The sequence below is a fragment of the Neopsephotus bourkii genome, unplaced genomic scaffold (genome assembly GCF_033783945.1).
Source record: "Neopsephotus bourkii isolate Nb327-2 ecotype Australia unplaced genomic scaffold, CSIRO-AGI_Nbou_v1 NB_1476, whole genome shotgun sequence".
Classification (NCBI taxonomy): domain Eukaryota; kingdom Metazoa; phylum Chordata; class Aves; order Psittaciformes; family Psittacidae; genus Neopsephotus; species Neopsephotus bourkii.
In genome coordinates this window covers 617,683-643,175 of record NW_026901952.1, presented here as the reverse complement: position 1 = coordinate 643,175, position 25,493 = coordinate 617,683, and the positions used below count along the sequence as shown (strand labels likewise).

Genomic DNA, 25,493 nt, shown 5'->3' with positions numbered 1-25,493 from the left:
ATTCTATACACAGTAAACAATAAAATTTACCTTGTCACTGGATCTTGTTAAACCACTGTCATATTTACCTTTGAACTTTGCTGTATCAATAACATATATTGTTTTTCTTTCACGAGGGAAGTGCAACACTTAATCTATGACAGAACCTTTGCACCAGGTACCAACCATCAGGCAACCATGTTCAAAATGCAAAGTTAGATGAGACACTTTTCACTGCTTGAAAAGAAGTACTTTAGTGGCAGGAGAAATCCGCAAACAATCTATTAGTTTTCAAACACTAGTCATGTAGCAAACAACAGCATGTTTTGCTGATTAAGCAATACACATTTCAGAATACCAAACACAAGACATTAAAAAAGACCTTGTCAAGTCATTGATTTTACTCAATAATTGAATTCTAGTCAATTAAGTCATTTTACCTAGATATAAGACAAACATTTTTGTCCTCTTCTACATTGGAAATTAAGAGTATACCATTGTGCAGTACAGGCCCAACACCAACGTGGCATATAATTCAGAAGACAATTCAGGCAAGGAGGGCTCCTGTAACTTGCACTTTATTACATAGCTCCTGTTGAGATTAATGCAGAGACTTGAATTAGTACCTAATGAGTCCTGAATGCAGCAGCTATATATGTAATATCTCATACAAAAATGTTAAGTGCCACAAATAAAGCATTCTGGTAACCCATGGTTTTGAACCATCTATCAACCACACATAGAACTGAGCAATGGAAATGCCACGAGAAAACACCATTACATAATACTAATGGGTTGGTCTGTTAGTACTGAAAGATAACCGCACTTTCACAGTTGTTTTAAAATCAGCACTGCAAGGCAGCTATTTGCAAAAGCCCAAGTTTAGACCATTATTGCTGTGTAGCATTCCTGGTTCCTGTAAACAGTTCCAGAGCTTGCTTTTAGAAACTGTGATAGGATGAAACAGAAAGGAGCTGTCTGTGGCTCACAGCCTGCAGGCTTGATTTTTTGCCATTCATTAAGAAAGCAATTGTTCTGTTTAGTTTATCAGTAAAAATGCCATTAGTAGAATTTGCATTTTTCTTCAGTTAGTAATATGGTAAAAAGAAAGGAAGTTACTTGCAAGAATTCCCATCAAGGTCATTTCACAGTAAGCAATACTGTACTAACAAATGAATTATTGATCATGTGTTATTTAACACTTGTTACTCACTGGTGTTACACACTCAGTGGTAATTAAGTTTATGCAACTGTGGAAGCCACTGATAGAATTTGCATTAAAATTGCAAATTCCGTTATGCTGCACATACCAGTAGCTCCAACACATTTTATGAACTCTCAAATTGGTTTCCTAGGGTGAGATAACCCAATGACAGCTAATGCAGTTTACAGTCTTGAGTGGACTTTTCAAATTAAAAGCAGAAATTGAGAAACAGGGTGCTTACAGTACCTCTAAGCCTCCAGTATTTACTCATAATTGCTTATAGGCACCTAAATCCTTACTAAAACCTATTGCAGTATTGAGCTGTCTTTAAAAGGCCCTCTCCCCAGAGCCACTTCACTGAAAGCCATTGATCCAGTCAACTCAGGTAGGATTCTTCAACAAAAGGTACAAGGGTGGAGAGAAGCAAATTCCAAATACCATCTAAGGAATTCAAAGCTGTCTGGGAAGCAGATGAACCATTGCCATTACCTATTTTAATACCATAGCAGCAGTCCAATAGCAATGTGGATAATACAGTGTTTGTAACAGTAACTCTTATCTCAGCAAACATCAGGATGAATTTGTAATCTACTTACAGGGAGAGACTGTTACTTGCCTACATAAAGAGGATCTAATACACTTACTCATAATATATAGAGGTAGTTACAAGTATTTCAAGCTGAATCCTCTGTAAGACTACTCAACAGTTTGTGTTGAAGTAGGAATTATTATGTATCAAAATGCATTAAACTTTTTAAAAAAAGTTTGGTGTGTAATACAGTCACCCCTTTGATTACATTACTACATTTTTTATTCATACTCCTTTTCAGATAGTGATTTCAAGACCAGTCAAGCATCAGACTCATGGTTCATTGAACTTGCTCAGAACTCGACAACAAAGTTGACAAGCAGGTATTCTTTATTGCAGCACTGGGAGACACGGGAGATAGCTCCTCCTAGTGTGTCTCTGCCAAACCTCAAGACTGTGGTTATATTGTTGCTTAACATACATATTCGTTAAAAGTCATATATATTCGTTAACCATCTGAGAACTGCTTTACATAATTCCATGCCCATTTCCACATGTGCACAGAAACTTGGTAGTGGTCTTTGAGGGTCATTTACTTCTTCCAACAATCTTCAACATTTAGCTGCTCCTTGAACTCTTGTTCTGGCAAACTTAGAAGCATGCGCAGTAGATAAATGCTTACACCAGCTTAATTGGTTCGGTAACACCACAGACATAAGTGAAGGATTTCACCCCATCCTTCTACTTATCAGTTAGCTTAGCTACAGCATATCCTGGACATCTGCTAGTTTCAGATACTCTTTACACATCCTTTTTTCTTGCAATTATTTTTGTACTAAGGTCATAAAGACCTAAAACTACACCAACTACGACGATTTACCTTATGCAAGGTTGTCATTCTGTTCTTTACCTGCATTCTGGCTAGTTTGTATGAAACATTTGCCTAAGTTACTTTCCATTGCTATTGTTAAAAAGCCATTAAACTTGATGTTATTTAGGACTGAATTTATTTATTTACAAAAGATTATATTTTATTCTGTACTTCCTTCTCTCACTCACCATCCCATTTTTGTTCCATTCCATGGCCTGAGTTCACGTATCTTAAGCCAATGGCAGAATTAACCCTATGCCTGCAAATTAAAACACTGGATTTGTAAAATTACCCCAAAAGAGTAAAAAGGTCTTTATTTTCTCAAGCAGCAGATGTGACATAATGAGGATATCCAAAAACTAGTAAGGAGCAAGAGGAGTCTTCTTGAAGTTTTCATTGTTGAGAATTTCATAGTAGCACTCACTGGCTACAGAACAATGTTACACAGCCTCTGTAACTTGTGCAATTTTCAGAATAATTAAACCTGGAAATTGGATTGTTTCTTTGCCCTCTATCTGTTAATGATTTATTTGTCTGCTTAGGGGGTTATAAGCTCTTTCTGTGTGCTAATACACAACACTCTTTCATGAAATCTGTTTTCTAGTTAAGTGGCGAAAGGCAAAGAACTATGGGAGAGAATTCACAACTTTAAGAGACAGTAAAAAAAGCTTTGACTGCCTACCATTTGTTCTACAGAAGGTGACACCCAAGATATCTTCTATAACATAGATGTAACATTCAAAACACTACATATTTTAGAACTAGATATTAAGGTGAAAGACCAGACAGCACTGTGGTATGCTGGACTTTTAGAACAATTTGGATGACATGACCTTAGCATCAAGGATAAGTAAGAAACTGAAGTCAGAGTCCTAGAATCTGAGCCCAAAATGAACAGTCCTGCCATGCTCACTGTGGAAAAATGGTACATAACAGTGAAAAGATGTTTCCTCAAAAAATGATACATTAAAAAACTCAGAAGTTACTCTGTGGAAAGCTAAAATCAGCTGCTGATGGCTGTAGTCTTCAGTGGCCATGGGAAATCCCCTCATAAGGTGAAAACACATAAATAATTGGCCTTTCCCAGGCAAATTCCTTCTAGGAGAGTTTTCCCTCCTGGCTGCATCTCCAGTTCTTCAGCCAGTTTGGCTGTAGAGTGCCACAAGTTTTGTGACAACCCGAACTGACTCCTTCTAGCCTCACAAGGAAGCTCCAGGAGAGCACAGTAGCCTTCGTCTTACCTCTTAACCTCCCAACACACAGGGTCAAAGTCTTCTTTCTGAACGAGAGGCAGGAAAACTGAAGTGGTCCTTTTAGCCTAGTGACATTTCTCCCAGCTAGCAGCTCAAAGTTTGTGAAGATGGACAGTCAGATGAATGTTTCTGCTCCAAAGTAATGAACAAAAAAACCCTAGAAGTGCAAGGTATCTCACAAAATGTACCTTTATTTATGTTTTAAAAATAGCCCTGTATTGCCCACCCTCCACAGCACCAGTTATCTACACAAAACTCGGCACATAATTCAAAGCGTAGATCTACTAGCTGTAAATACCAGTGAACAGTGGGGAGGCAGGAGATACAGTGTTGACACTGAAATATAGTAATAAGGCCACAGATTATCCAGGCCATCTGAATCCAAGTTTGTTAGTTTTTGTCACCCTCCCTTCTTCCCAAAGACCACACACTTCTCATATGAACACCAAAGCAGTAATTTTATATATTGAAAATTAAGTAATTTTAGAGTAGCTGATTTTTTTGACAGAATTGGTATCTTTGCTGCAGGTAAGTTCAACATAATTAATTTTCTTCCTCATGAGTCTTAGAAGGCGCTTGGTTCTGAAATGGTAGGTGACTTCATGGCATGGCCATTCACAAGGCTGTTACTGAAACTTGATTCCTTGAGCCAAAGGTAAATCCTTGCTGTAGTTGATTGTACTGGAAGAGAAACGAGTATTTACAGAACAGACTTGGTCACTGAGACAGATTATGTAGTCCGTTTCCTGTGTACAAGGATTCTTATTTCTGTCACTTGTACACAAAAGATTTCTATAAGCAGTTTGCCTCTTTAGAGTTATGAACTGACTACTCTGGTTTTCAATATAGTAACTATGTATAGGGAAAGACCACATTCCCCATTATCTCTTCCTTGGTAGATTAAAGTAACACTATTTAATCTCTTACTAGGAGAATGTCCATACAGAAAGAATCAAGGTGGGGCTTCTCACATTCATAAGCCTTTGTGTGAAAACCAAAGTCAGCACAGGTAAAGGCTAGGGAGGCCAGCAGAGAGCACAAATGGTCACCCACTACAGGCTGTCAGGAGATTTATCAGGATAGACACCCAATATGTAGCTAAATTCCCAACCACTGGCAATAGTGGCCCCCACACTGTTTGCTACTTCATGTATTTTCAGACAAGTTTCAGCAATTTATATTTTAGCCAAGTTTAAAATAAAAAAAAAGTTGGGGTTTTGGTTTTTTTTGTGTTTTTTTTTGAGGAACAGTGAGTGAAGAAAGGTCTTTATTTAGACCCTTAAATAACCTTCCACTAGGAACACAGATGTAAAATTCTTGCATGAAGAAAAGGCAGTTACACTCACTGTTACCTCACATTTAATGAAGATAACCTCCTATAGTCAAGGATTTATGTTTTGAACTTTTGCAAGTTTATTTGCAATTTACATTTACTTGGAATTTAAAAAGTCAGTCTTACCAAGTAGATCGTCTCATATAAAGTTTCCATGAATCACTTCCAGATTCTCTTCCCCCACCAGTGTGCTTTTCACCACCTGTAGGAAAAAAGTTTATACATGAAAACTTGAAATTTTTTTGAGCATAGGAATCTGGACTGACTCCAGGTGGTGAGACATTTTATAAAAATTCCTGGGAAAAACTATTCCTTTGCCCTTGTTCTGTATCTGAAATGAATTACCAGAACATCACAACACACAACTCACACAGCTAACTCTTTCCTTATGCTTAATCCAAAAAATATCTGCCTGGAGTAGAAAGTCTCATCATGCTGGGGTCACAGGACCTTATTTAAAGATATTTTGACATGAGACAAGGGTACAAGAACATGCTGATTCTTGTATTGTTTAAATGGCAAGGTGAATATTTCTTCGCACCCCCCACCTTCCTTTAGTATAAAAAAAAAAGAGAAATACAGGCAAAAATGTACTCAAAAACTTTCTCACAAATATATTTCATGCTGTAATTTTTATATGCAAACATACAAACCAAAAATGCTCATGAATGTTTTAATTAAAACTCTTTTAAACAGTTGTCCACTCAGCCACATCTCCAAACACATTCAGAACATACTTCTGAGTTACATTCCTTCAGGGTTTGGAGGGGATGATATATGCAATATTTAAAATCCAAATACAGATATTTTGAAATGCTGAAATGCAACTATCTGTAGTAAATTTCTGGTTTCTCATAAAGCAATATAATTAAAAATTAACTGATTTCTTCGGATTTAGTGATTTAAATGGACTGATTAAAACACTGAAAAACAAGATGAGAAGATCTAAATTACACTTGGTTTATAGTGTTAATGCTTTATTTTCTTCCAGAGTTGTTAGAAAAACATAAAATCATACCAACTTAAAAAAATAAATAAATAAAAGAAGAAAAAGCCCAAGGAATACTACCAAGTCTCTAGAACTGATGCTGAGGATTTCATCATCAAGAGGGTAAATAAAAAAGCATAAGTAACATACCAAAAGCACCTCCAATCTCAGCTCCACTGGTTGGGATGTTGACATTCACAATGCCACAGTCAGATCCCTTTGGTCTGCAAACAAAGGTAAGACACAATTACTCCTCAGGATCAGGAAAGGCTGCTTCCCTAAATTGAGAGATTTAAAATGCTCAGCTAGTATTGTGCATAGGTTTACAAAAGACATGCAAGACTGTGATCTTATGATTCAGGAAGGTAGAAAAATAATTTAAACTATACCCAAGCCAGCGGAAAATCCTTCCCAAATCCCTGGTAAAGATACTGCTGGAAAGACCCTGTTTTACTTCATTATTCCAGGCAAAAACTTCCTCTTCCTCCTAAAAGGAGCATGTGTCAATGGTTAAACCATAATGATTGAAAGCAAAGCAGTTACAAAGAAACACTGTGAGAAAAAACTCAATGTACTACAGCCATAATGCAAATATATGGAACGCCACTTGGCAAATACACATGCACAAAGTCAGGTATAGGATACCTCCACCTTTGCACAAAACACACAACCAGCTTTTGAGCAAGTTGACGTGAGCAATAAAAACCTCTTCCTGTACAGACTCCCATCTTAACTCCAGTGCTCTTCATCAAATATGCGTAAAACTAGCTACACATTTACCTCACACAGTGAGGTAAGCTATTAACAGTGAATATCCTACAGTGCAGAACAACATTTCTTCAATTTAACGCTTCTTCAAGAGCTGGGACAATAACATGAACATGTCATACATCTGAAACCTCTCTCCTGACTCTTCTGTTAGCATCCTTGACACCTGACTAACTGCCCACTGTAATTTTACCTTAAATTTCAGCACATACAGTATGGGGGCAAATGTCTCAGTGTGGACAATGGGTGCATTATGAGGAAGCCCAGTCACAATGGTTGGTTCAACATAATTTCCAGCGCGATTTATAACCTTCAAAACACATAAAAGAGAAAACAACTTAGTAAGCTCAAACTCGCATCCTACCTAGTACTACTGTAGGAAGGGGATCCTTTGCAGTCTGATTACTATAATTGTGCCTAGCAATCAGAAACAGAAGGTCAGATCATCTGAGTAGATAAATTAAATTTTACTTAAGCATTTTCTTTAAACAGAAGCATATTTATTGTGACAAATTAGTCTACTAAAAAAGCGTATTTAGTAGACAAATTAGTCTACTAAAGATACAATCAAATCTCAAAGTCTAGCTGCTGACAAAAACCACTTCCTTTCTTCTGCTTGTAAGTTGATTAGTAAGCTGATTTGAACTTTAAGGTATTAAGCATAAAGAAGGTGCCAGTAAAAGACAACAATTCCCAGAATGTTAAGTTTGTGATAATGAAACATCCCATATGATAACGACGTGCAACTGTCTTTCCTGAATATTCAGTGTTTCCTGAAGTTTTATGTTGTGAATCCAAGGGCAGAACAGAATTTTCTTCCTTGTTGCATGTTTGGTACTCACCATTTTTATTGCTGTATTTTCACTATCTCCTGCAACTAAGGAGCTAAAAGCCATAGGCTTTTAGCCATTTCTGGGAAGAGAAAGTAGCTTCCATCTTTACTCTAAAGACAAGACTGCAATTCAAACATTCTCAGACTGACTAACTTAACAGTCTGTAACGGCTAACAGCACAAACTGAGAGACACCACATAACTGTTTTTTTTTTTCCCTAGAGCACTAAATGCAGCAGAATAAAAGTAAATCACCTTTCCACCATAAACCACAGAGCCACCCTGTTGTTTCGCTTGTTCTACTGCATCAAGGAACATTTTCACTGCTTCTTTGTTATGAAGAGGCCCATACAGAGTGTCAGCTAAAAATAAAAGATACAAAGACATACTTTCAGAATAACTGCACGTGTGTATAATGACACCCTGGGAGTAATTATTTCTCCTGTCCAAGATAAACAGATTTAGGCTAAATTCTCACCTCCATTTCAGAGTTAGTACTCTAAATGAAACCAGCTATCCCCCCTACCTGATAAACTGCTAAAATTAGATAGCTTTGATCTATAATCTCATGTAATTTAATTAGAAAGACACAAACAGAAACTTGTATCCTAAACCCGTGATGCAAAGATAGCTACTTACAATCCCATGGATCACCGATGCGGACCTGGGCATAGGCCTTAGCAAGCTTTGTCACCACATCTTCATGGATGCTTTCATGGAGGAACTAAACAAAATGTGGTAAGACGGTTGTAAGACAGCTCAACCCATGTAACTATTCCTGAAGTACTACTGCACTTAGAAGAGGGCTGAATGAAGTGTGGAGATAGCGTTGCTCACATGTAACAAATCCCAAAGTTAAAAATAAACACACAAGCAAGGCCTCGAAACAGGACCAACACCATGACATGAAGATTCAAAAGCGTCAGCATGAAGATAGAAAACAAGCAAAGTAACAAAAACCTGTTCTTATTTTACAAGATATCAGATCAACGGTATTAAAGTGCTCTGTAAACTTTTCAGTTAAATATTTCAGGACAAATACTCAAGTCATTTTTATTGCCACAATTTGAGGAATAACTGCCCTTCCTATAGACCCAAAGCTAATCTGTACCAATTTTGACAAATATTTACCCATTCAACCCAACTCTGAAAAAACTAGACATAGGCTGACACTGTAACACCTTTAAACTTGTTGAAAATGACTGGCTAAAAATTACTAATAGCATAAGCAGCACACACAGAGTTGCTTTGCTGAAATCTAAACCCTGAACCAAAATTGCAGGAGACACATGCAAAGAGGCTCTGGCGATGAAAACAGAGAAATATAGAAATATATAAAGGTTTATTTTCCTGCATTTTAGCAACAGGTACATTTGGAAACACAAAGAAACAGAGATAGAATTATAGTGGAATGACAAACTACCATCTTGTTTTCCCATCATAGTGATTTTTGACAAAGTAAAAATAGGCTTCAGAGATTATTTGTTGCTCTTCGTAATATTAGGAATTTTTAGGCATTTTCTGAGCTAATTTGAATTAACTTTAAACTCAGAGCTACCCAAGCCAGAAAATACACATTTACTCACCAGCCTTCTAGCAGTTGTGCACCTCTGACCCGCTGTTCCCACAGCAGCAAATAGAGCAGACGGGATGACCAGGTTCAGATCTGCATCTTCAAACACTTAACAAAATTTAAAATATGAGCATGTTACTGAAATAAACAGGCAGTTTGCAATATTTAAGACACTAGACAATATAATAAACTGACATGCCAGTCAAGAAGCATAAGGAATAACTGCACTAGCATAGCACTCTAAGATATACAGAAATACCTCAAAATGCATTACTTTACACCTGGAATTAGACACACACAATTGAAAATAAATGTAGAGCTGAACTACCGAAGAAAGCCTTTTGCAATAAGGCTTGCAAAGAACTGCAGCTTCAGTTTAACTCAAGAAACTACATGCAATTTCTTGCCATCTCTTCACCTTGTCCTTCCGCCACTGAGAAGTCTAGCAGTGTAAATAAACAATGGTAGTGTATCCACATGGCATGCAGAGAAAGTAGCTAAAACACACAGGTATACAGTAATGTAAAATATAAATGAGCTTAACAATTCATCTGGCTAGAAGACACTGGGATGTTTGAAGCAGAGCTAGTATGTATAAGCCTCATGAGATCCCTGAAATATCACTCAGCTTCACCAGTCCTACACAATTCTCTAAGTGTCTAAAATAATTATTAAACTTGCACTGAAGCCCAAACAAACTGTTTATGCCATCATTCTAAGTCAACTCCAGAAACAGCAGGACTTTCATGTAAAAAAGGAAATAATTTCCTAACTATAAAGCATATTTATGCTACTAGCTTCAAAGCAGCATAGGAAAAAAGAAAGACCTGCTCAAATGTGATTTTTAAAAGAGCTTAGTATTCTAGATAGGCAATTACATTTGTTTAGAATATGAGAAAGGTGAAAGAGAAGGCTCCAAAACAGCACAACAGCAATTTAGGTATTTATATAGCTTATATTTTCTTTCTGTCATATTGCTCAGCTTCACAGTATCTATGTTATGTTTATCTGAGAGCTATATCATACCCTAAGCTACTTAAACCTGTAAAATGTGCTACTAAAATAAATACGTGCATGCTTTGCTTTTCAGTACCGTGTCTTAAGACTCTGTGTGTATGTATTTATATTATAAAATTCTAAAAATGTGTTCATAAAATTGTAACTATCCTAAAATCAAATTTATTTAGCATTGTCCGCATCCCATTACTGAAGTTTAGTGCTTTTCTCACTTCTCTTCTTCACTTCAACAGTGAACATGTAAGAGCTTAAACTTTCATTTTTAAACATAAAACAGTACCCCTCCACAACACTGAAGAAAGAAAAAAAACAAACCCAACATTCTACTACATACTTTTTAAAACCCAGCGCGGAAAAAAGAAGAGGGAAAAAGGGACAACTTTCTACAAACATCTGTATACGAACTTCCAAGTATCATCTATGTGACTAGATTTCTTTAGTGCCTATTACCAATAATGGCATTGTTTCCTCCCAGTTCCAGTAGACTTCGACCTAATAAAAACACACAAGACAAGTTATGGCATACACACATGTATTCACCACACCTCACTGAGTGAAGTCACTTCTACCTAGAGCTAAGTTACCTTTAAACACATTTTCCTGGATAGACAAAAAGTTTTAGGCATCTCAGTCAACTAATCACTCTAGCCAAAGCAGAAAATTAGATCTATCACATACTGTGAAGAAAGATACCTGGACAGCAGTTATGGCAGATGGAATCTTTAAAAAATATGCAAAAATAGCACTGGAAAGAAAAACATGAAAATAGAAGAAGGTGTGGCATAAATAGTATGATGCAGACAAAGGAGATTAGTAGGTGATATAAAGATCAAAATGCACACATAAAACTTAATGAGGCTTATTTGTTAACTGTTTTACCTCAAATCTGAGAGAAAGAAATGCTATCTACTTCTGGGTGAACATTTGCAATCCATTGTTTTGTTTTGTTTTATTTTTACACTCCATCTATGAACTTCAAACATATAAAATGAGAAAATCCTGTTCTCAAGGTTTTCTGTTTAATACTAAAAATTTAGAATTCAGCAGCTCTGCATGGACTCCTGCATTTAAATATCTGCAACAAAACCGCACCTCCAAAATCATACCTTTTCTCCTGCACCTATAAGGAGTAAAAGATGAAAGGGCATTTCTCCACAAACACATTACCAAAAGGCCATAGGCCCTGGCAAATCTCCACAGTTATTTTCGTGGACACCACCTCCCCCACCACACCCCAAATCCAGTTTAGGACCATAGATTTATGGATACCCTGGGAAAAAAGTCAAGTTGTGACAGAACTGACTGAAAAATACAGTATCTGCCTCTGAGCGGTTTCAATATCCTACTTCCACCAAGTTAAAAATTAAAAAGGTAACACAAGAGGTAAGTGAAACAAACTGTTATTTTAAAATCTTATGGAGCTTCCATTTCCCAATCATGGAAAGAAACAGATATTCCACACACTCACCAAATCTCTCCTGAACCATAAGCGCTACTTGCTTGCCCACTTTCGTGCTGCCAGTGAAGGACAACAGGTCCATTCTCTCATCCTTTGCCATTGCTGTCCTGCACAATAGGAGATATACTACCACGTTCAGTGGAACAGCTGGAAAAGCTCCTTGCATCTTCCACATAAACCAACTTCAACCAGTGAGATCTTTGAAAATCATAGCAACGTCTTTGAAAACACGATGTAACTGAGTGAACAGGCAGCAGCAAAGCTGCTTCTTCATCAGAAAAGAGGAACAAGGCTGTTTCCCTCCTCCATTTCAGACAATAAGATCATGCATGTACTAACTTTGAAATTCAATCTAAAGTACATAGTGAGATCAGTTCCAATAGTTACGTTCCCTAAGAAAATACGCATACCTATGACTTACCATGTTTTTTCTTCTCCTGAAATGCTGAAAAGATAAATCTGACTATCCATTTGTACTGTGAATTGTCTCACTGTAATAAGCAAACAAAACAGTTTGGTTTGTACAGCTTCCAAGCACAAGTAAGCTTCTATGAGCAAGCGCAGAGTCCTGTGTGAGCATGGAAAATAGGGAAGTATCCACAAGTGTTCCAAAAGGCCAATGCGCTAAACTTGAAAACTCCTAAGGACACTGTGAATGGAATTTAATATTAGCTGCATTCTTTGGGTGTAAGAACATTTGGAAGTAGAATATAAACTCAGCCGTGTCTCTTCAATAAGTATCTGATAAGTTATTTATTAGCCACTGATCTCACAACAGCAAGTAGAAGGACGTAATATGCTTAGAGCAGGGTCAGAGTTTTGAACCAGATAAAAATGATGGTAACAGGTATGTGCATGTCCTAGGAACTCCTGGAGATAAGAAAAACTTTACAAGTACCTCAAGGAATATTCTTTACCCTTATACATCTTCACAAAACACAAGAAATGTTACCTACCCAATGTCTGCTCCACCACAAACCAGAGAACAGATCGCTCCAGGCACTTTGTTATCCTCCAAGACTTTGGCAATTATTCTAGAATCAAAGATATAGAAATTTCAGAGATCTCTGAGAGGTGCATATAATAGGAATGCACCATTAAAACCATTCTTCATGTATATGAAGAATCTACAGATTTTTAAAAAGCAGGAGTCTTGCAGTTAACTGACATGTAGTTTGTACAATACATAAGTCTCAGCAAGGAGTTGTGTGTTGCAATCATAGCTCACAGCGAAGTAAAACTCTAAAGTATATTTATTATGTGTCCACACAACCAGCAAAGACAAGCATTAGATAAGCATGTAAAAACCTTGGCCATACAGTCTTTCACCATCAGAAAGAGACATTTATGTACCTTCATGGAGCTACGTAAAATACTTTATAAAGTAATTTCAGGCCACTGTTCTCAGGGTGTGAACAGCTACAAGACTTAATAATTATTTTAAAGGGGACTATTTATATTTAGCATTTAAAAATAAATGTTATTTGTAGCACACAATGGGTAAGTATTTAAAATGCTAATATAACAATCAAAGTAACAATAAAGCTAGAGCAAACATCACTGGAGATTTATTCCTTGGGATTCTTCTCCCTTTTATACAGAATGAATTTTGAACCCTGGAAATGCATACTAAGATGTTACAAGGTTTTGATTAATACAAATCATGTGAAGGCATCTTCAGGATATAGGTCTACACAAGCAGCCAGAAGTATCTGCCAAGAAGCTCATGCTGATGTTGGGCTGAGACTCCCAAAAAAAGGGATTATTCTGAAACGTGAGTGCCTGATCGAAGGAAGCTGAATTTTATGAGCAATTCATCTTCTACAAGGAAGCAAACCACATAACTACCCCTACTTCAGCAGGGGTACAGACTTTGGTCATAGAAGAAACTGGCCAGCAGTACAGGTAACATCCCATATATACCACTGCTTCTTAAGTGACAAGGGGAAAGCAGTTCTTCTGACCACTAAGCATTACCTCGAACACAAAAGATGTTTAAAAAGCAAAACAGAAAGCAAATAAACTTGAGCTCACTTTGTAACAGCAACACTAATGAGAGACGTTGTGGGAGCACCCTTCCTAAACAGGAGAAAGAAAAAGACATTATTTTCTTTTCAATTCTTTGAGAATAAGAAATAATTCAAATATTAATTCAAATACATAATTTTTATGGTATCTGAAATACAGTAGTCTTTGGTTAGGCTTTTTTGCAGGTGTGTGTTAAGGCAGGATCTCAAATATTTGCTCAGCTGAGCATTCAGAGCTTCTACTCATACCCATATGAACAAGACTTATGCCAGACATTAGAGTGAATGAAAGCAAAATGAAGATAAATTAAAGCAAAGCAGGAGTTGGGAGGTGAAGTAAAGCTACTTACTTATCTTTTAATTTTAGCTGTACCAATTCTGAAAATATTAACTGTTGGCTACTTGCTAACTTGCACTGCTGAAAGACCTAAACCTCGATTCTTTATTAACTGGCTAAGTCCTGGACAAGTCTGAATCTCAATACGTCATAAAAGAGGTTACCACAAAATACAACAAAGCTCTTAAAAATATATAGAAATTAAGCCTATATGAGACAGATTCAAATATACAGAAATACCAGACATTTGACTTCTTGTGTAACATAATCGCCCTCTCATTTTAATGTACTGTTAATACACTGGAGTCCTGTATCTTACCAGAGGCAAGCATTTCCACAGATCATTGCAATTGCACTGTTCCACCCATAAACTGCTACAGGGAAGTTGAAGGCTGTGATAATTCCCACTAAGCCAAGAGGGTTCCACTGCTCTATAAGGGCATGGCCAGGTCCTGAAAGCAAACATAAGGTAATTTGCATCTATTCAATGTTTTGGGTTTTATAAAGAAACCATGCAAGCAATGGAGCTTGCTCTGTTCACTGCTTTGTTCATCAGAACAGTAGCTTGTTAAGAGCTCTATTATGTGTACTCCAGCTTACTGAAACAAGGTTTGCTAGACCTCCAGGAGGCACTGAGCTCAGAGCAGGAAGAAACACGGAGGGAGCCTCAAGTCCTCCACAGGACTTGCCCAGGAGACAGCAGCTCAACTGACATGAGCAGCTGACTCACAGGGGGCAGCACGAGGAAGGATGGACGGCATGAGGAGGGATGGACGGCACCAGGACGGATGTATGGCACCAGGAGGGACGGACAGCATCAGGAGGGACAGCACTCGCTCTGACTGGTTAAAACCCACCCCAGGGAGCAGGAGTGCGAATGACCAGAGCATGGCGTGGCACTCGCCTTATGACCAGGGCCGGTCTGGGAGCTCTGCTCTGGCTGCCTCAGTAGCAGCCAGTGTGGCACCCAGACAGAGCCGATGAGAGGGGAGGTTGCAGCACGGAGCTCAGAGTGTAGAGTGCCTGCACTGGACTTCTGAGGGGAGGGTGCACAATGGACAAGGCTGCACTCAGTGCACCCTGGTGGAGGTCCTCCTGCAGCAGGTGAGTGAGCTGCGGGACACTGTCAAAAGGCTGCAAGATGTCAGGGAAGCTGAGAGGAAGCACGACTGCTTCCTCCAGACCCAAACTGTGCAGAGGCCTCAAGCGTCCCCGGTAGTTCACAGGGGAAAGAAGGAGGCTGTTAACCCAGGAAGCTGGAAAATAGTGACTAAAATAAAAAATAAAAAAAGGAGGAAGAGGACAGTTAGAAGCAAGGGGCTTCCTCCTAAATCGGTTGTCCCCACTCAGAACCGCTTTGCTGTCCTGCAGTGGGCTAACAAGGAAACACACACCAGAAACAACCAGCTGGCGCATTGGTAAAGCTCTCTACTGGTGCTGCCGAGGAAAAAGCAGTGGGTCATCGTAGTAGGGGACTCCACTTTGAAAGGAACAGAAGCATTCATCTGTTGGCCTGACCCAGCCTCAAGGGAGGTGTGTTGCCTACGAGGGGTTCAGATCAGGGGTGTTGCATAGAGGCTGCCTGGTCCACTAAGTCCCACTGACTATTACCCATTTCTAGTGATCCATGTGGGTGCTAGGGATATCGATAACAGTAGACTGAAGAACATAAAGAAGGACTACAGAGCCCTGGGAGAGGTGGTTAGGGGCTCTGGAGCTCAGATAGTCTTTTAGTCAATTCTCCAGGATAAAGGGTGATGCAGAGGGCTGACCAATCTACAGGGGGTTGCACAAGGGGGTTAGAGGAATTCACTGGCTTAAACAAAGGTATTGTCTGTACCTATCATGCCTACTAAGCAGAACAAAGGCACTAACTATTGATAAGGAAAAGCAGATGTCTGATTCTACTGATAAGCAGCTATTGATAAGGAAAAGCAGATGCCTGAATCTACTGGTAAGGGGGAGAAACAGATGGTTTATGGAGGGACACGGACCAAACCCTAAGGCCATACGTGAGGACTAAAAGGCGAAAAGTTCAAGAAGAGGAAGACTCATTTACTTCATCTTGAAGACACCTACCCACAGGAGGAAGACTCACTTACTTCATCTTGAGACCCCTGCCCATGACCAGAGGAGGCACTGCGCAGGCACAAAGGACCTTCTAGCTCACTATAATAGGAAGCAGGGATAGGACATGAGTATGTACAGGCGTATGGTGCAACCTTATAAATGTAGAGGGAAACAACACCGAGGTACGCATGACTTTGAGGAATTATCCCTGTGTGTCTCAGCGCTGAATAAAAAGCATACCTACTTTACAACTTTAACAAGTTGTGGAGTCAATCCACGCAACAAGGGGAGGACCTTAAAAAGGCTAGGCAGATTTGGCAGGTTAATAAATGGTTAGAACAGTGGTGTTGTAGTCAGGGGTTTGGGCATCTTGAACCCAGGATTCAAGTTAGTAGGCCAGGTCTAGTGGAGGCTGGTGAAGCTGGTCTGAATGAAGAGTGGTTTTGGTAGGAGGCTTGCCAGGCTGGTCAAGAGAGCTTTAAACTAGATGTGTTGGGAGAGGGGAGCACCATTCCATCCCAACACACCCAGTCAGTTGCCAGCACCTATAATAAATGCTTGGAGGAGTGCAGAGATATTCCAGCTGCTCCAGCCAATGAGCCGGCTTCATTTGGAGCTTGGCTCAAATGCCTCTATACAGATGCCCATAGCATGGGGAACAAACAAGAGGAATTAGAGATGTGTGCTCATCTACAGGACTATGATATAATAGGCACCGCAGAAACATGGTGGGATGGCTCCTATGACTGGAGTGTTGGACTGGAAGGTTACAGGCTCTTTAGAAAAGACAGCTGAGCAGTCAACAGCGAGTTTGTGGGTCAGGGTTGAAGGGAGAACAGCTACAGGAGACATTACTGTGGGGATCTGTTACAGACCGCCTGATCAAAAGGATTCTGTGGATGAAGTGCTCTATAGACAAATAGGAAAAGCCTCATGCTCGCAGGCCCTTGTCCTCATGGGTGACTTCAACCACCCTGATGTCTGCTGGAGGGACAGTATGGCCCAGCACAAGCAATCCAGGAGGTTCCTCGATTGTCTGGAAGACAACTTCCTTCTGGAACTAATAAAGGAGCCAACAGGGAGAGGTGCTATGCTTGACCTCCTGCTCACCAACAGGGATGGGCTGGTTGGAAATGTGATGCTCCAGGGCAGCCTTGGTTGCACTGATCAGGAGATGGTCGAATTTGGGATCCTCAGGACAGTGAGAAGAGCGTGCAGCAAGCTCACTGCTCTGGACTTCAGCAGATCAGACTCTGGCCTCTTGAGGAACCTGCTTAGTAAGGTTCCATGGGATAGCCTCTGGAGGGGCCCAAGACTGATGGTTGATATTCAACGATCACCTGCTACAAACTCAGGAGTGTTGAGTCCCTACTAGGTGGAAGTGCAGCAGGAGGGCCAGGAGACCTCCTTGGATGGGTAAGGAGCTGGTGAGGAAACTTTAAGGGAAAAAAGAGGCTTATAAAAGGTGGAAGCAAGGACAGGCAGCCTGGGAAGAGTACAGGGATGTCATCCGGGAAGCTAAGGTTAGGAAAGCCAAGGCCCAGTTAGAATTAATATTGGCTAGGGATGTGAAAGTTAACAGGAAGGGATCCTACTGTTACACTGCCAATAAAAGACAGACTAGGAAGAATGCAGGCCCTCTCCGAAGCTCTCAGGAGAGCTGGCTACTCTAGATTTGGAAGGCTGAGTTTCTTAAATGACTTCTTTGCCTCAGTCTTCACTGGCAAAGGCTCTGACCACAACACCCAAGTCTTGGAAGTCAGATGCAGGGACTGTGAGAATGAAGACCCTAGGTCCCCTGGTTCAAGAACATCTTAAGAACCTGAACTTGCACAAGCCCATGGGACCTCATGAAATCCATCTGCAGGTCCTGAAGGAGCTGGCAAATGAAGTTGCTAAGCCAAGCCACTGTCCATCATATTCAAAAAATCATGGCAGTCAGGTGAGGTTCCCAACAACTGGAAAAAGGGAAATGTAACCCCCATTTCCAAGAAGGGGAAAATGGATGACCCAGGGAACTACAGACCAGTCAGTCTCACCTCTGTGCCTGGCAAAATCTTGGAGCAGATTCTCCTGGAAGGCATGCTAAGGCACATGAAAAAAACCAAGGTAGTTGGTGACAGCCAGCATGGCTTTACTAAGGGGAAATCCTGCCTGACCAATTTGGTGGCCTTCTATGATGGGGCTACGGAACTGACAGACAGGAGTAGCACAGCTGATGTCATCTACCTGGACTTGTGCAAAGCATCTGACACTGTCCCACACAACCTCCTTGTCTCTAAATTGGAGAGACATCAATTTGATAGGTGGAGCACTCAGTGGATAAAGAACTGGACAGATGGCGGCATGCAAAGAGTTGCGGTCAATGGCTCAATGTCCAGCTGGAGACCAGTAACAAGTGGTGTCCTTCAGGGATCAGTGTTGGGACCGGTCTTGTTCAACATCTTCATCATTGACATGGACAGTGGGACTGAGTGCGCCCTCAGCAAGTTTGCCGATGACACCAAGCTGTGTGGTTCAGTTGATACACTGGAGGGAAGGAATGCCATCCAGAGGGATCTTGACACAATTGTGAGGTTGGCTGATGCCAACCTTATGAAGTTTAACCATGCCAAGTGCAAGGTCCTACACCTGGGTCGGAGCAATCCCAGGCACAGCTACAGGCTGGGCAGAGAAGATATTCAGAGCAGCCCTGTGGAGAAGCACCTGAGGGTGTTGTTCGATGAGAAAATGAACATGAGCCGGCTTCAGTGTGCGCTTGCATCCCAAAAAGCCAACCTTATCCTGGGCTGCATCAAAAGGAGTGTGACCAGCAGGTCAAAGGAGGTGATCCTGCCCCTCTACTCTACTCTTGCGAGACCTCGCTTGGAGTATTGTGTACACTTGTGGTGTCCTCAATATAAAAAGGACATGGAAGCATTGGAACAAGTCCAGACGAGGGCAATGAAGATGATCAGGGGACTGGAGCACCTCCCGTATGAAGATAGGCTAAGAAAGTTGGGGCTGTTCAGCCTGGAGAAGAGAAGGCTGCGTGGAGACCTCATAGCAGCCTTCCAGGATCTGAAGGGGGCCTATAATGATGCTGTGGAGGGACTCTTCATTAGGGACTGCAGTGATAGGACAAGGGGTAATGGGTTAAAATTTAAACAGGAAGTTTTGATTGGATATAAGGAATAAGTTCTTTATTGTAAGGGTGGTGAGGCACAGGAATGGGCTGCCCAAGGAAGTTGTGAATGTTCCATCCCTGGTGGTGTTCAAGGCCAGGCTGGACAGAGCATTGGGTGACATGGTTTAGTGTGAGGTGTCCCTGCCCATGGCAGGGGTGTTGGAACTACATGATCTTAAGGTCCTTTCCAACCCTAACTATTCTATGATTCTATGTGGAAAAATCTAACAACATGCAACATGAAGTTTCTACTATTGAAACTATTCAGTTAACAGAATAGCAATTGCTTGCTGATCAGTAACTGACAAAAAAGTCTCTCATTTCTATGTACATTATTGAACTTTTTACATACTTTCTGCCAGCACCTTCATTAACCAAGAAATCAGAGAATCTAATACTTCAAGGAGTGGAGAGAGAATCTATTGCCTCTCTTGGTACATGCCACAGGCTACGTACATCATTAGGTGGTACTTCTGCCTACGAGTGTTATCTATTCCTAGACAACATGTTCCCTAAATAACTCCCAGAACAGAGATTTGCTGTACTACATCACTGTATGTTTCAGACACAACTCCATCTCTCCACCTGCACTCAAAAAAAAAAAAAAAAAAAACCTCAAAACCAACTATAAAACCAAACCAAATCAAAAAACCCCAGAACCAACTAACCAAAACCACCAACCCCCCCAAAAAAAAAATCCCAAACAAAACAAAACAAAAAACCACAAACAACAAAAACACAACATACAGAAATACTTACTTTCTGATGGCAAAATAGGTCCACCAATCATTCGGGACAAACCAACAGCATAGTCACAGACATCAACATACTCCTGCACCTCCCCAACACCCTCAACTAAAATCTTTCCCATTTCCAAAGAGACCTGAAAAAAATAAGAGCAAAACCAAAGTTTCTGGTTTTCTTTTTTCTTTTTTTTTTTTTTAATTCCCTTGCATCCCAAATACATTTCCCTCCCACTAATATCAGGTATATCTGTACACCAAAGACAATTTAATTTTTTTTTTTTCATTAGAAGAGACTCACCTTCACCTCAGTTATTCACAGCTTAGAGAATGAACATGGTTCCAATAGGATTCCAAAAGGAGGAAATTAGAAAAGAAAATTAATGAACAGAGGAAATCAAAAATGATCTACTGAAAGGAGTATCCTACAGTAATGAGGTTTATAGATATAGATCACTGGAACACTGAATTTCCATCAGGGCATTTTCATATATTGTGGACCAGGCATTAAATAAATTGGAAAAGAAGGACTACTCTGCTCCACCAAAAGAAAATGGTCATTTACATTTTTCATAAGCAAACTACTTATTTTACAACATCTCAAAGCAAGTTTCAGACACTGCTGAAAAAAGTCTACGCATCTTCAGTATTTTAGTAAACTGCAATATTTAGGATCAATATCCTTTCTTTTTAGCTGAAGTCAATCCTAAACTATGTACTTCTATTAAAAGCATGTTTGAGGCATACAGCAAACATACAGATTATCAATGGAAATAAGATAGTATTTGAAGACTTTTTCCTCCAAAAGTGAGAAAATTAATTAACTTAGTAATTAAGAAGTCACCCATTTACCCCCATTTAATTTTACAATCATGCTCTGATATCTAGGTGCAACTTTCATGCCGATATCACCTACCAGTTTAAACTGTTGACTGTTCTTTGGAAAAGGTGTTAAGTGAGGAATAGGGTTTGAAGGATTGCCACAAAACTTTAATCCGCATACGAAGGTTAAAATAAGGGTGACTAAATGTATTTCTATGTATTTCTATGATGCCTGTGGTCATCTTGAGACAGAAGGATTTTAGCCCCTATCTGTGACCAGAAATGGAGAGACATCAGGCATATTTACTAAGAACCAGTGGTAAGTTTGTAAATGCAGTAGAGATGCATCTAGATACTTGGCAAGGACATTGTCAGGCAAGGCTGGAAATCTGCAGTAGCATATGAAAGGGTGAGTTGCCACACAGTTGCCTTTTACATAAAGCCAAGAAAAGCCTTAAAATCTAGACGCTTACTGCACAGTTTTCACCCTTAAGTTCACACTCTATCCTGAAAGAGCTAGAGAGACCTATCTGTTTGTGGAAATGAGAAAAATGCTGTGGCAATAAGCAACAAGTTTTGTTCAAGGAACATACAGCAAACCTCTGTCTGTCCACACTCACTAGGGAAACTGTGCCATTTTTTAATATAAAAGTACATTAGCACTCTAATTCCACTACAGAAAATGCTGAGGACACATCACAGGAAACTGCTGGACAAAGTTTTGTAGGTTAACAATATGGGCTTGGCTATACTTAGTTATTCACTGAAAACTGTTTCTGAATAGCAGCACATACAGGCAAGCCCTGTAAAGTGGCAAGTTGCCATCTTGTATCCTTTTCCTCCCTAGCAACTGGTAAGTATTTTAAAGAAGCAGTCCTTCAACCTTTATGTCCTGCATAGATCTCCTGCAAGAGATCTCCTTAAGACCATCTCACCTTCTGAAGCCTTACATCTCCACATGTCAGTTCGCAAAATCCTGTGGACCTCCAGAAAGAACTCAAGGTTAAAAGCTCTGTATTGGAGTAAGGTCTTTTTCAGGACACTTTCAGTATTAGACAGTGCCCTACCCGACACGCTGGTGGGAAAAGCAGGGCAAGGGCTATAACGCTCCTCCCAGAGTACAGGCTCAGAATGAATTACACTTTTTTCCCTATTATATAGTATCATCTTCACTGTAGGATGCCAGAATGCAACCTTACTTCTTCTTTTTTAGTTAACTTTCTGTAGGCAAGCTAACAAAACTAATAGCATTTAAACAATTACTAAGGTTAGTATTGCAGAATGGCAAGTTACAGAAAAATAAGAAATACAGTTTTGACCCCTCCCCCCACCAAAATTAAGCAGCTTCTTAGAACACCTTACCAAGCTTCCCAGAACTTTGATTTTTTGTCTCAGGGCATCACCAATCTGTCGTACTATTTCTCCACGCTTTGGAGCAGGGATCTAGTCAAAGCAAAAGAAAACAGAAGCTACTTCAGATTGAAGATCTGTGACTTCTGCTGCACATATACGCTGCTAGTTTTCCACCCCTGCAACAAGATACCACTGGTTGCTGCGCTCTTCCCTCTATCTTCCGAAGGCATTGTTACTTGTTCTTTTCATGCACACTGCCTTACAAAAACTGTTTCCTGCCTCACAGAGACTTATACTGCACACATTTGTGTCCATTCAAGACCAGTTCTACTGAATACTGCCAGAAGCATTCGGATTATTAGTTCTGCTACTTAAGTTACATTACCACAATGCACCCAAACAATCAGCTGCACCACAAGAAACAAGCAACAGTGTTCTCCCTCGAAAAAAACATGTAGCAACACAAAGTTAAACACAACCACGGGGATAATTTGCTTGCGACAAGTTTTCTGAACTTCAGCAGATGTGTTCGCAATGGCTTACAGGCACAAACCTAAGTGAACTTGCCAGGCTTTTCGAAACAAACATTTTCCACAAGCCGATGTCCTCACCTCTGTACATCAGCAGTAACGTACACAAGTTGTCTGGGTTTGTTTGTTGAGATCCATATTGCAGATTTTTGCTTTAATGCAACATACACAACATGAATATGTTTCTACACCTCCACCTGACAGGACAATTTAATGGGCTTTACCTGCCAGAGAGCTGTTATAAAAGACAAGTCTTTGTTAACTTACATCAGCCCAAATCTTCCATGCCTCTTTAGCCTTCTTTACTGTTTCTTCATAATCCTCCAAACTAGCCTACATGGAGAAGCATGTCAAAGAAAAGGTTAGGAAAATCAAAACCCCAAAACAAATGCCACAGAAAAGCTCTTGCATCCAGCTCAAGACAGTTCTAGTGGGTAGTACTGCACTAGAGAATACACACTTTCACATAAAGTTTACGTCCTGACAATATGGTATGTTGAGCTGCCTGAAGTTACTGTTGAGGAAAAGCATATGTGTTGCCTGAACCAATTAAAAAAGAGTGAGCATATGACAAAGATGATGAAGGACACTCCACACAGGATGGAGGCTGTAAGGGAGGCATCATATGTAAATTCACATGTCTGCTTTTATCTTGGATACTACCACTATTAAGAGTATTAAGCAAAAGCTGTGAGTAGTGCCCTAATCCACCAGCCACACTAGGCATCAACAGCTAATCGAATCCCAGCATACCAAAGGAGTAGGTTAGAGCCACAGCCCTATTCCAAAAACAAAAAAGTTCACAAATTCACCACTTCATGCCACGTCGCTCTTGTTCATACCTCTCCTGGACACTGCTCCACCGAATGGCCACAAGCCATCCCTATTCTGCAAGGCCAAACAAAGAAAACAGGCCCTCGCTCGTCCCAGCAGTAGCTACGGTGCAGAGGGAGACAGGAGGATGGGAGGTATAACAGCCTGGTTTTCCTACCAGAAGCCACACACCATCCGAGCAGCGGTGAGCCTCACCGCCAGCCTCAGGGCCCAAAACTCCATGGCCCCTGCGGGTCCGTGCCCCCCGCCGGTCTGGCCGACGGGAGGAGCAGCTCTCCTCAACAGCCCTTTGGAACACCCCCGCCCGAACTGCCCCCGCTCACCTGCCGGACGCTAGCGATGGGTTCGTTGTTGGCTGGGCAGAAGGTTGTCACCACCTAGAGCACAGCAGAGCGGCGGAAGCGGGTCAGTGCCCAAGGCCTTGCGGCTGCCCGACCCTCTCCTCCCTGTGCCCAGGGGCCCGCTGCCCGCCACAGGCCGCGCCGCCGCCCGCACCTGCCCGCGGCCGCCCCAGCGCCCATTGTAGACGCCCGGGTTCTCCTCCTGAAGTCCCAGCTCCCGCAGCCAGGCGTAGTCGGGCTGGCTGACCAGCAGAGTAGACATGGCGGCTGTCGTAATCCCGGCCCGCAGCGGCAGCAGAGCGGCAGCACCCCTCTGTAACAGCAACATCGCTAAATGCTGACGGGCAGGGCGGGCGCAAGCGGTGATGCGCTCCCCGCCTCCCTGCCCACAGCGGCGATTGGTGGAGGGGCTGCTGCGCCCCCCTGCCGGGCCCTGCTCCCTGCCGGGCCCTACCCCCTGCCCCCTGCCTGCCGCCTGCCTGCCCCCTGCCTGCTGCTTGCCGCCTGCCTGCCTGACCGCTGACCGCCGCCTGCCCCCTGCTGCCTGCCTGCCCTCTGCCTGCTGCTTGCCCCCTTCCTGCTGCCTGCCCCAGCCCACTGGGGGTGGAGGCAAGTAGAGCAGAGCACAGCTGGCACAGAGTTCCAGATCCCCCTTCCCGCTTACCTCCAAGGACTGCCACACACTCCCATGGGCAGAAGGTCTCCCAGTCGAGTATTTCTATTTGCAGGATAAAATTGGAGCACACAGGCATCAAAACAGATGGGAAACATAGCTATCCTTACTGAACAAAAAGGCAGTAATAATAATGAATGATTATAATATGGAGTATGCATTACCCTTTTCTTTAATACCATGCTTGAATCTCAGTGAGAAGACGTGGCTCGGCCTCCTAGGCTGGCCACTTGCCCACACTCCAGTGTTTGTGATTTTACAGTCTTTTTATGTCTCCCTCTGTACAGGGCTAACACACTTCCCTCACTTGATATGGACTCACCTTGCAAAACTGCAAGTGTTTTTTATCCTGTTTTTTTAAACTTCAGAGGCTCTGAAACTTTAGAGGACTTATTATGATCAAGAAATATTGTTTGTTTTCAGGAATGCAATGTTTTCTGAATGACCAAACCAATGAGGAATAAACCCCAAGACTGAACTTTAAGTGTCTTAGCACATAATTAAAGGATAGAAGAAAAATATTACTGATATCAAAAATGCCATAATTTATGCTTTGGTTTCCACAGCCGTGCTCGTTTTCTTCTGTAGATTGTATTACATATAAATAATGTGCTTTTTAAGAAACAGTTGTTCAAGTAATTTTGTTGAATGAAAAGTATCTTTGGGTGGTGTAACCATAGTAGTGTTATAAATTAGTCTGGCAACGTTCAAGAGCTGAATATGCCGTTGGCTTCACTGCATGCAAGATCAAATTGTCACTTGCACAAGGAAACCAGGCTTGGATACCATAA

At 41.0% G+C, this 25,493-nt stretch overlaps 1 protein-coding gene across 1 annotated transcript; it reads right to left on the bottom strand.

Moving 5' to 3' along the window:
- Positions 1 to 4,009: 4,009 nt before the first annotated feature.
- ALDH7A1 (aldehyde dehydrogenase 7 family member A1) lies at positions 4,010 to 24,388 on the bottom strand. Its single transcript, XM_061369126.1, has 18 exons — positions 24,184 to 24,388; positions 24,012 to 24,065; positions 23,122 to 23,187; positions 22,334 to 22,414; positions 20,166 to 20,289; positions 14,490 to 14,622; positions 13,841 to 13,885; positions 12,763 to 12,840; positions 11,816 to 11,913; positions 10,798 to 10,839; positions 9,344 to 9,438; positions 8,397 to 8,481; positions 8,013 to 8,119; positions 7,119 to 7,235; positions 6,547 to 6,644; positions 6,308 to 6,381; positions 5,296 to 5,371; positions 4,010 to 4,517 (listed from the first exon to the last, which is right to left on the bottom strand). The coding sequence occupies exons 1-18, from the start codon at positions 24,355 to 24,357 to the stop codon at positions 4,463 to 4,465; spliced, it is 1,602 nt and encodes a 533-aa protein (XP_061225110.1). The 5' UTR covers positions 24,358 to 24,388; the 3' UTR covers positions 4,010 to 4,462.
- Positions 24,389 to 25,493: the final 1,105 nt, after the last annotated feature.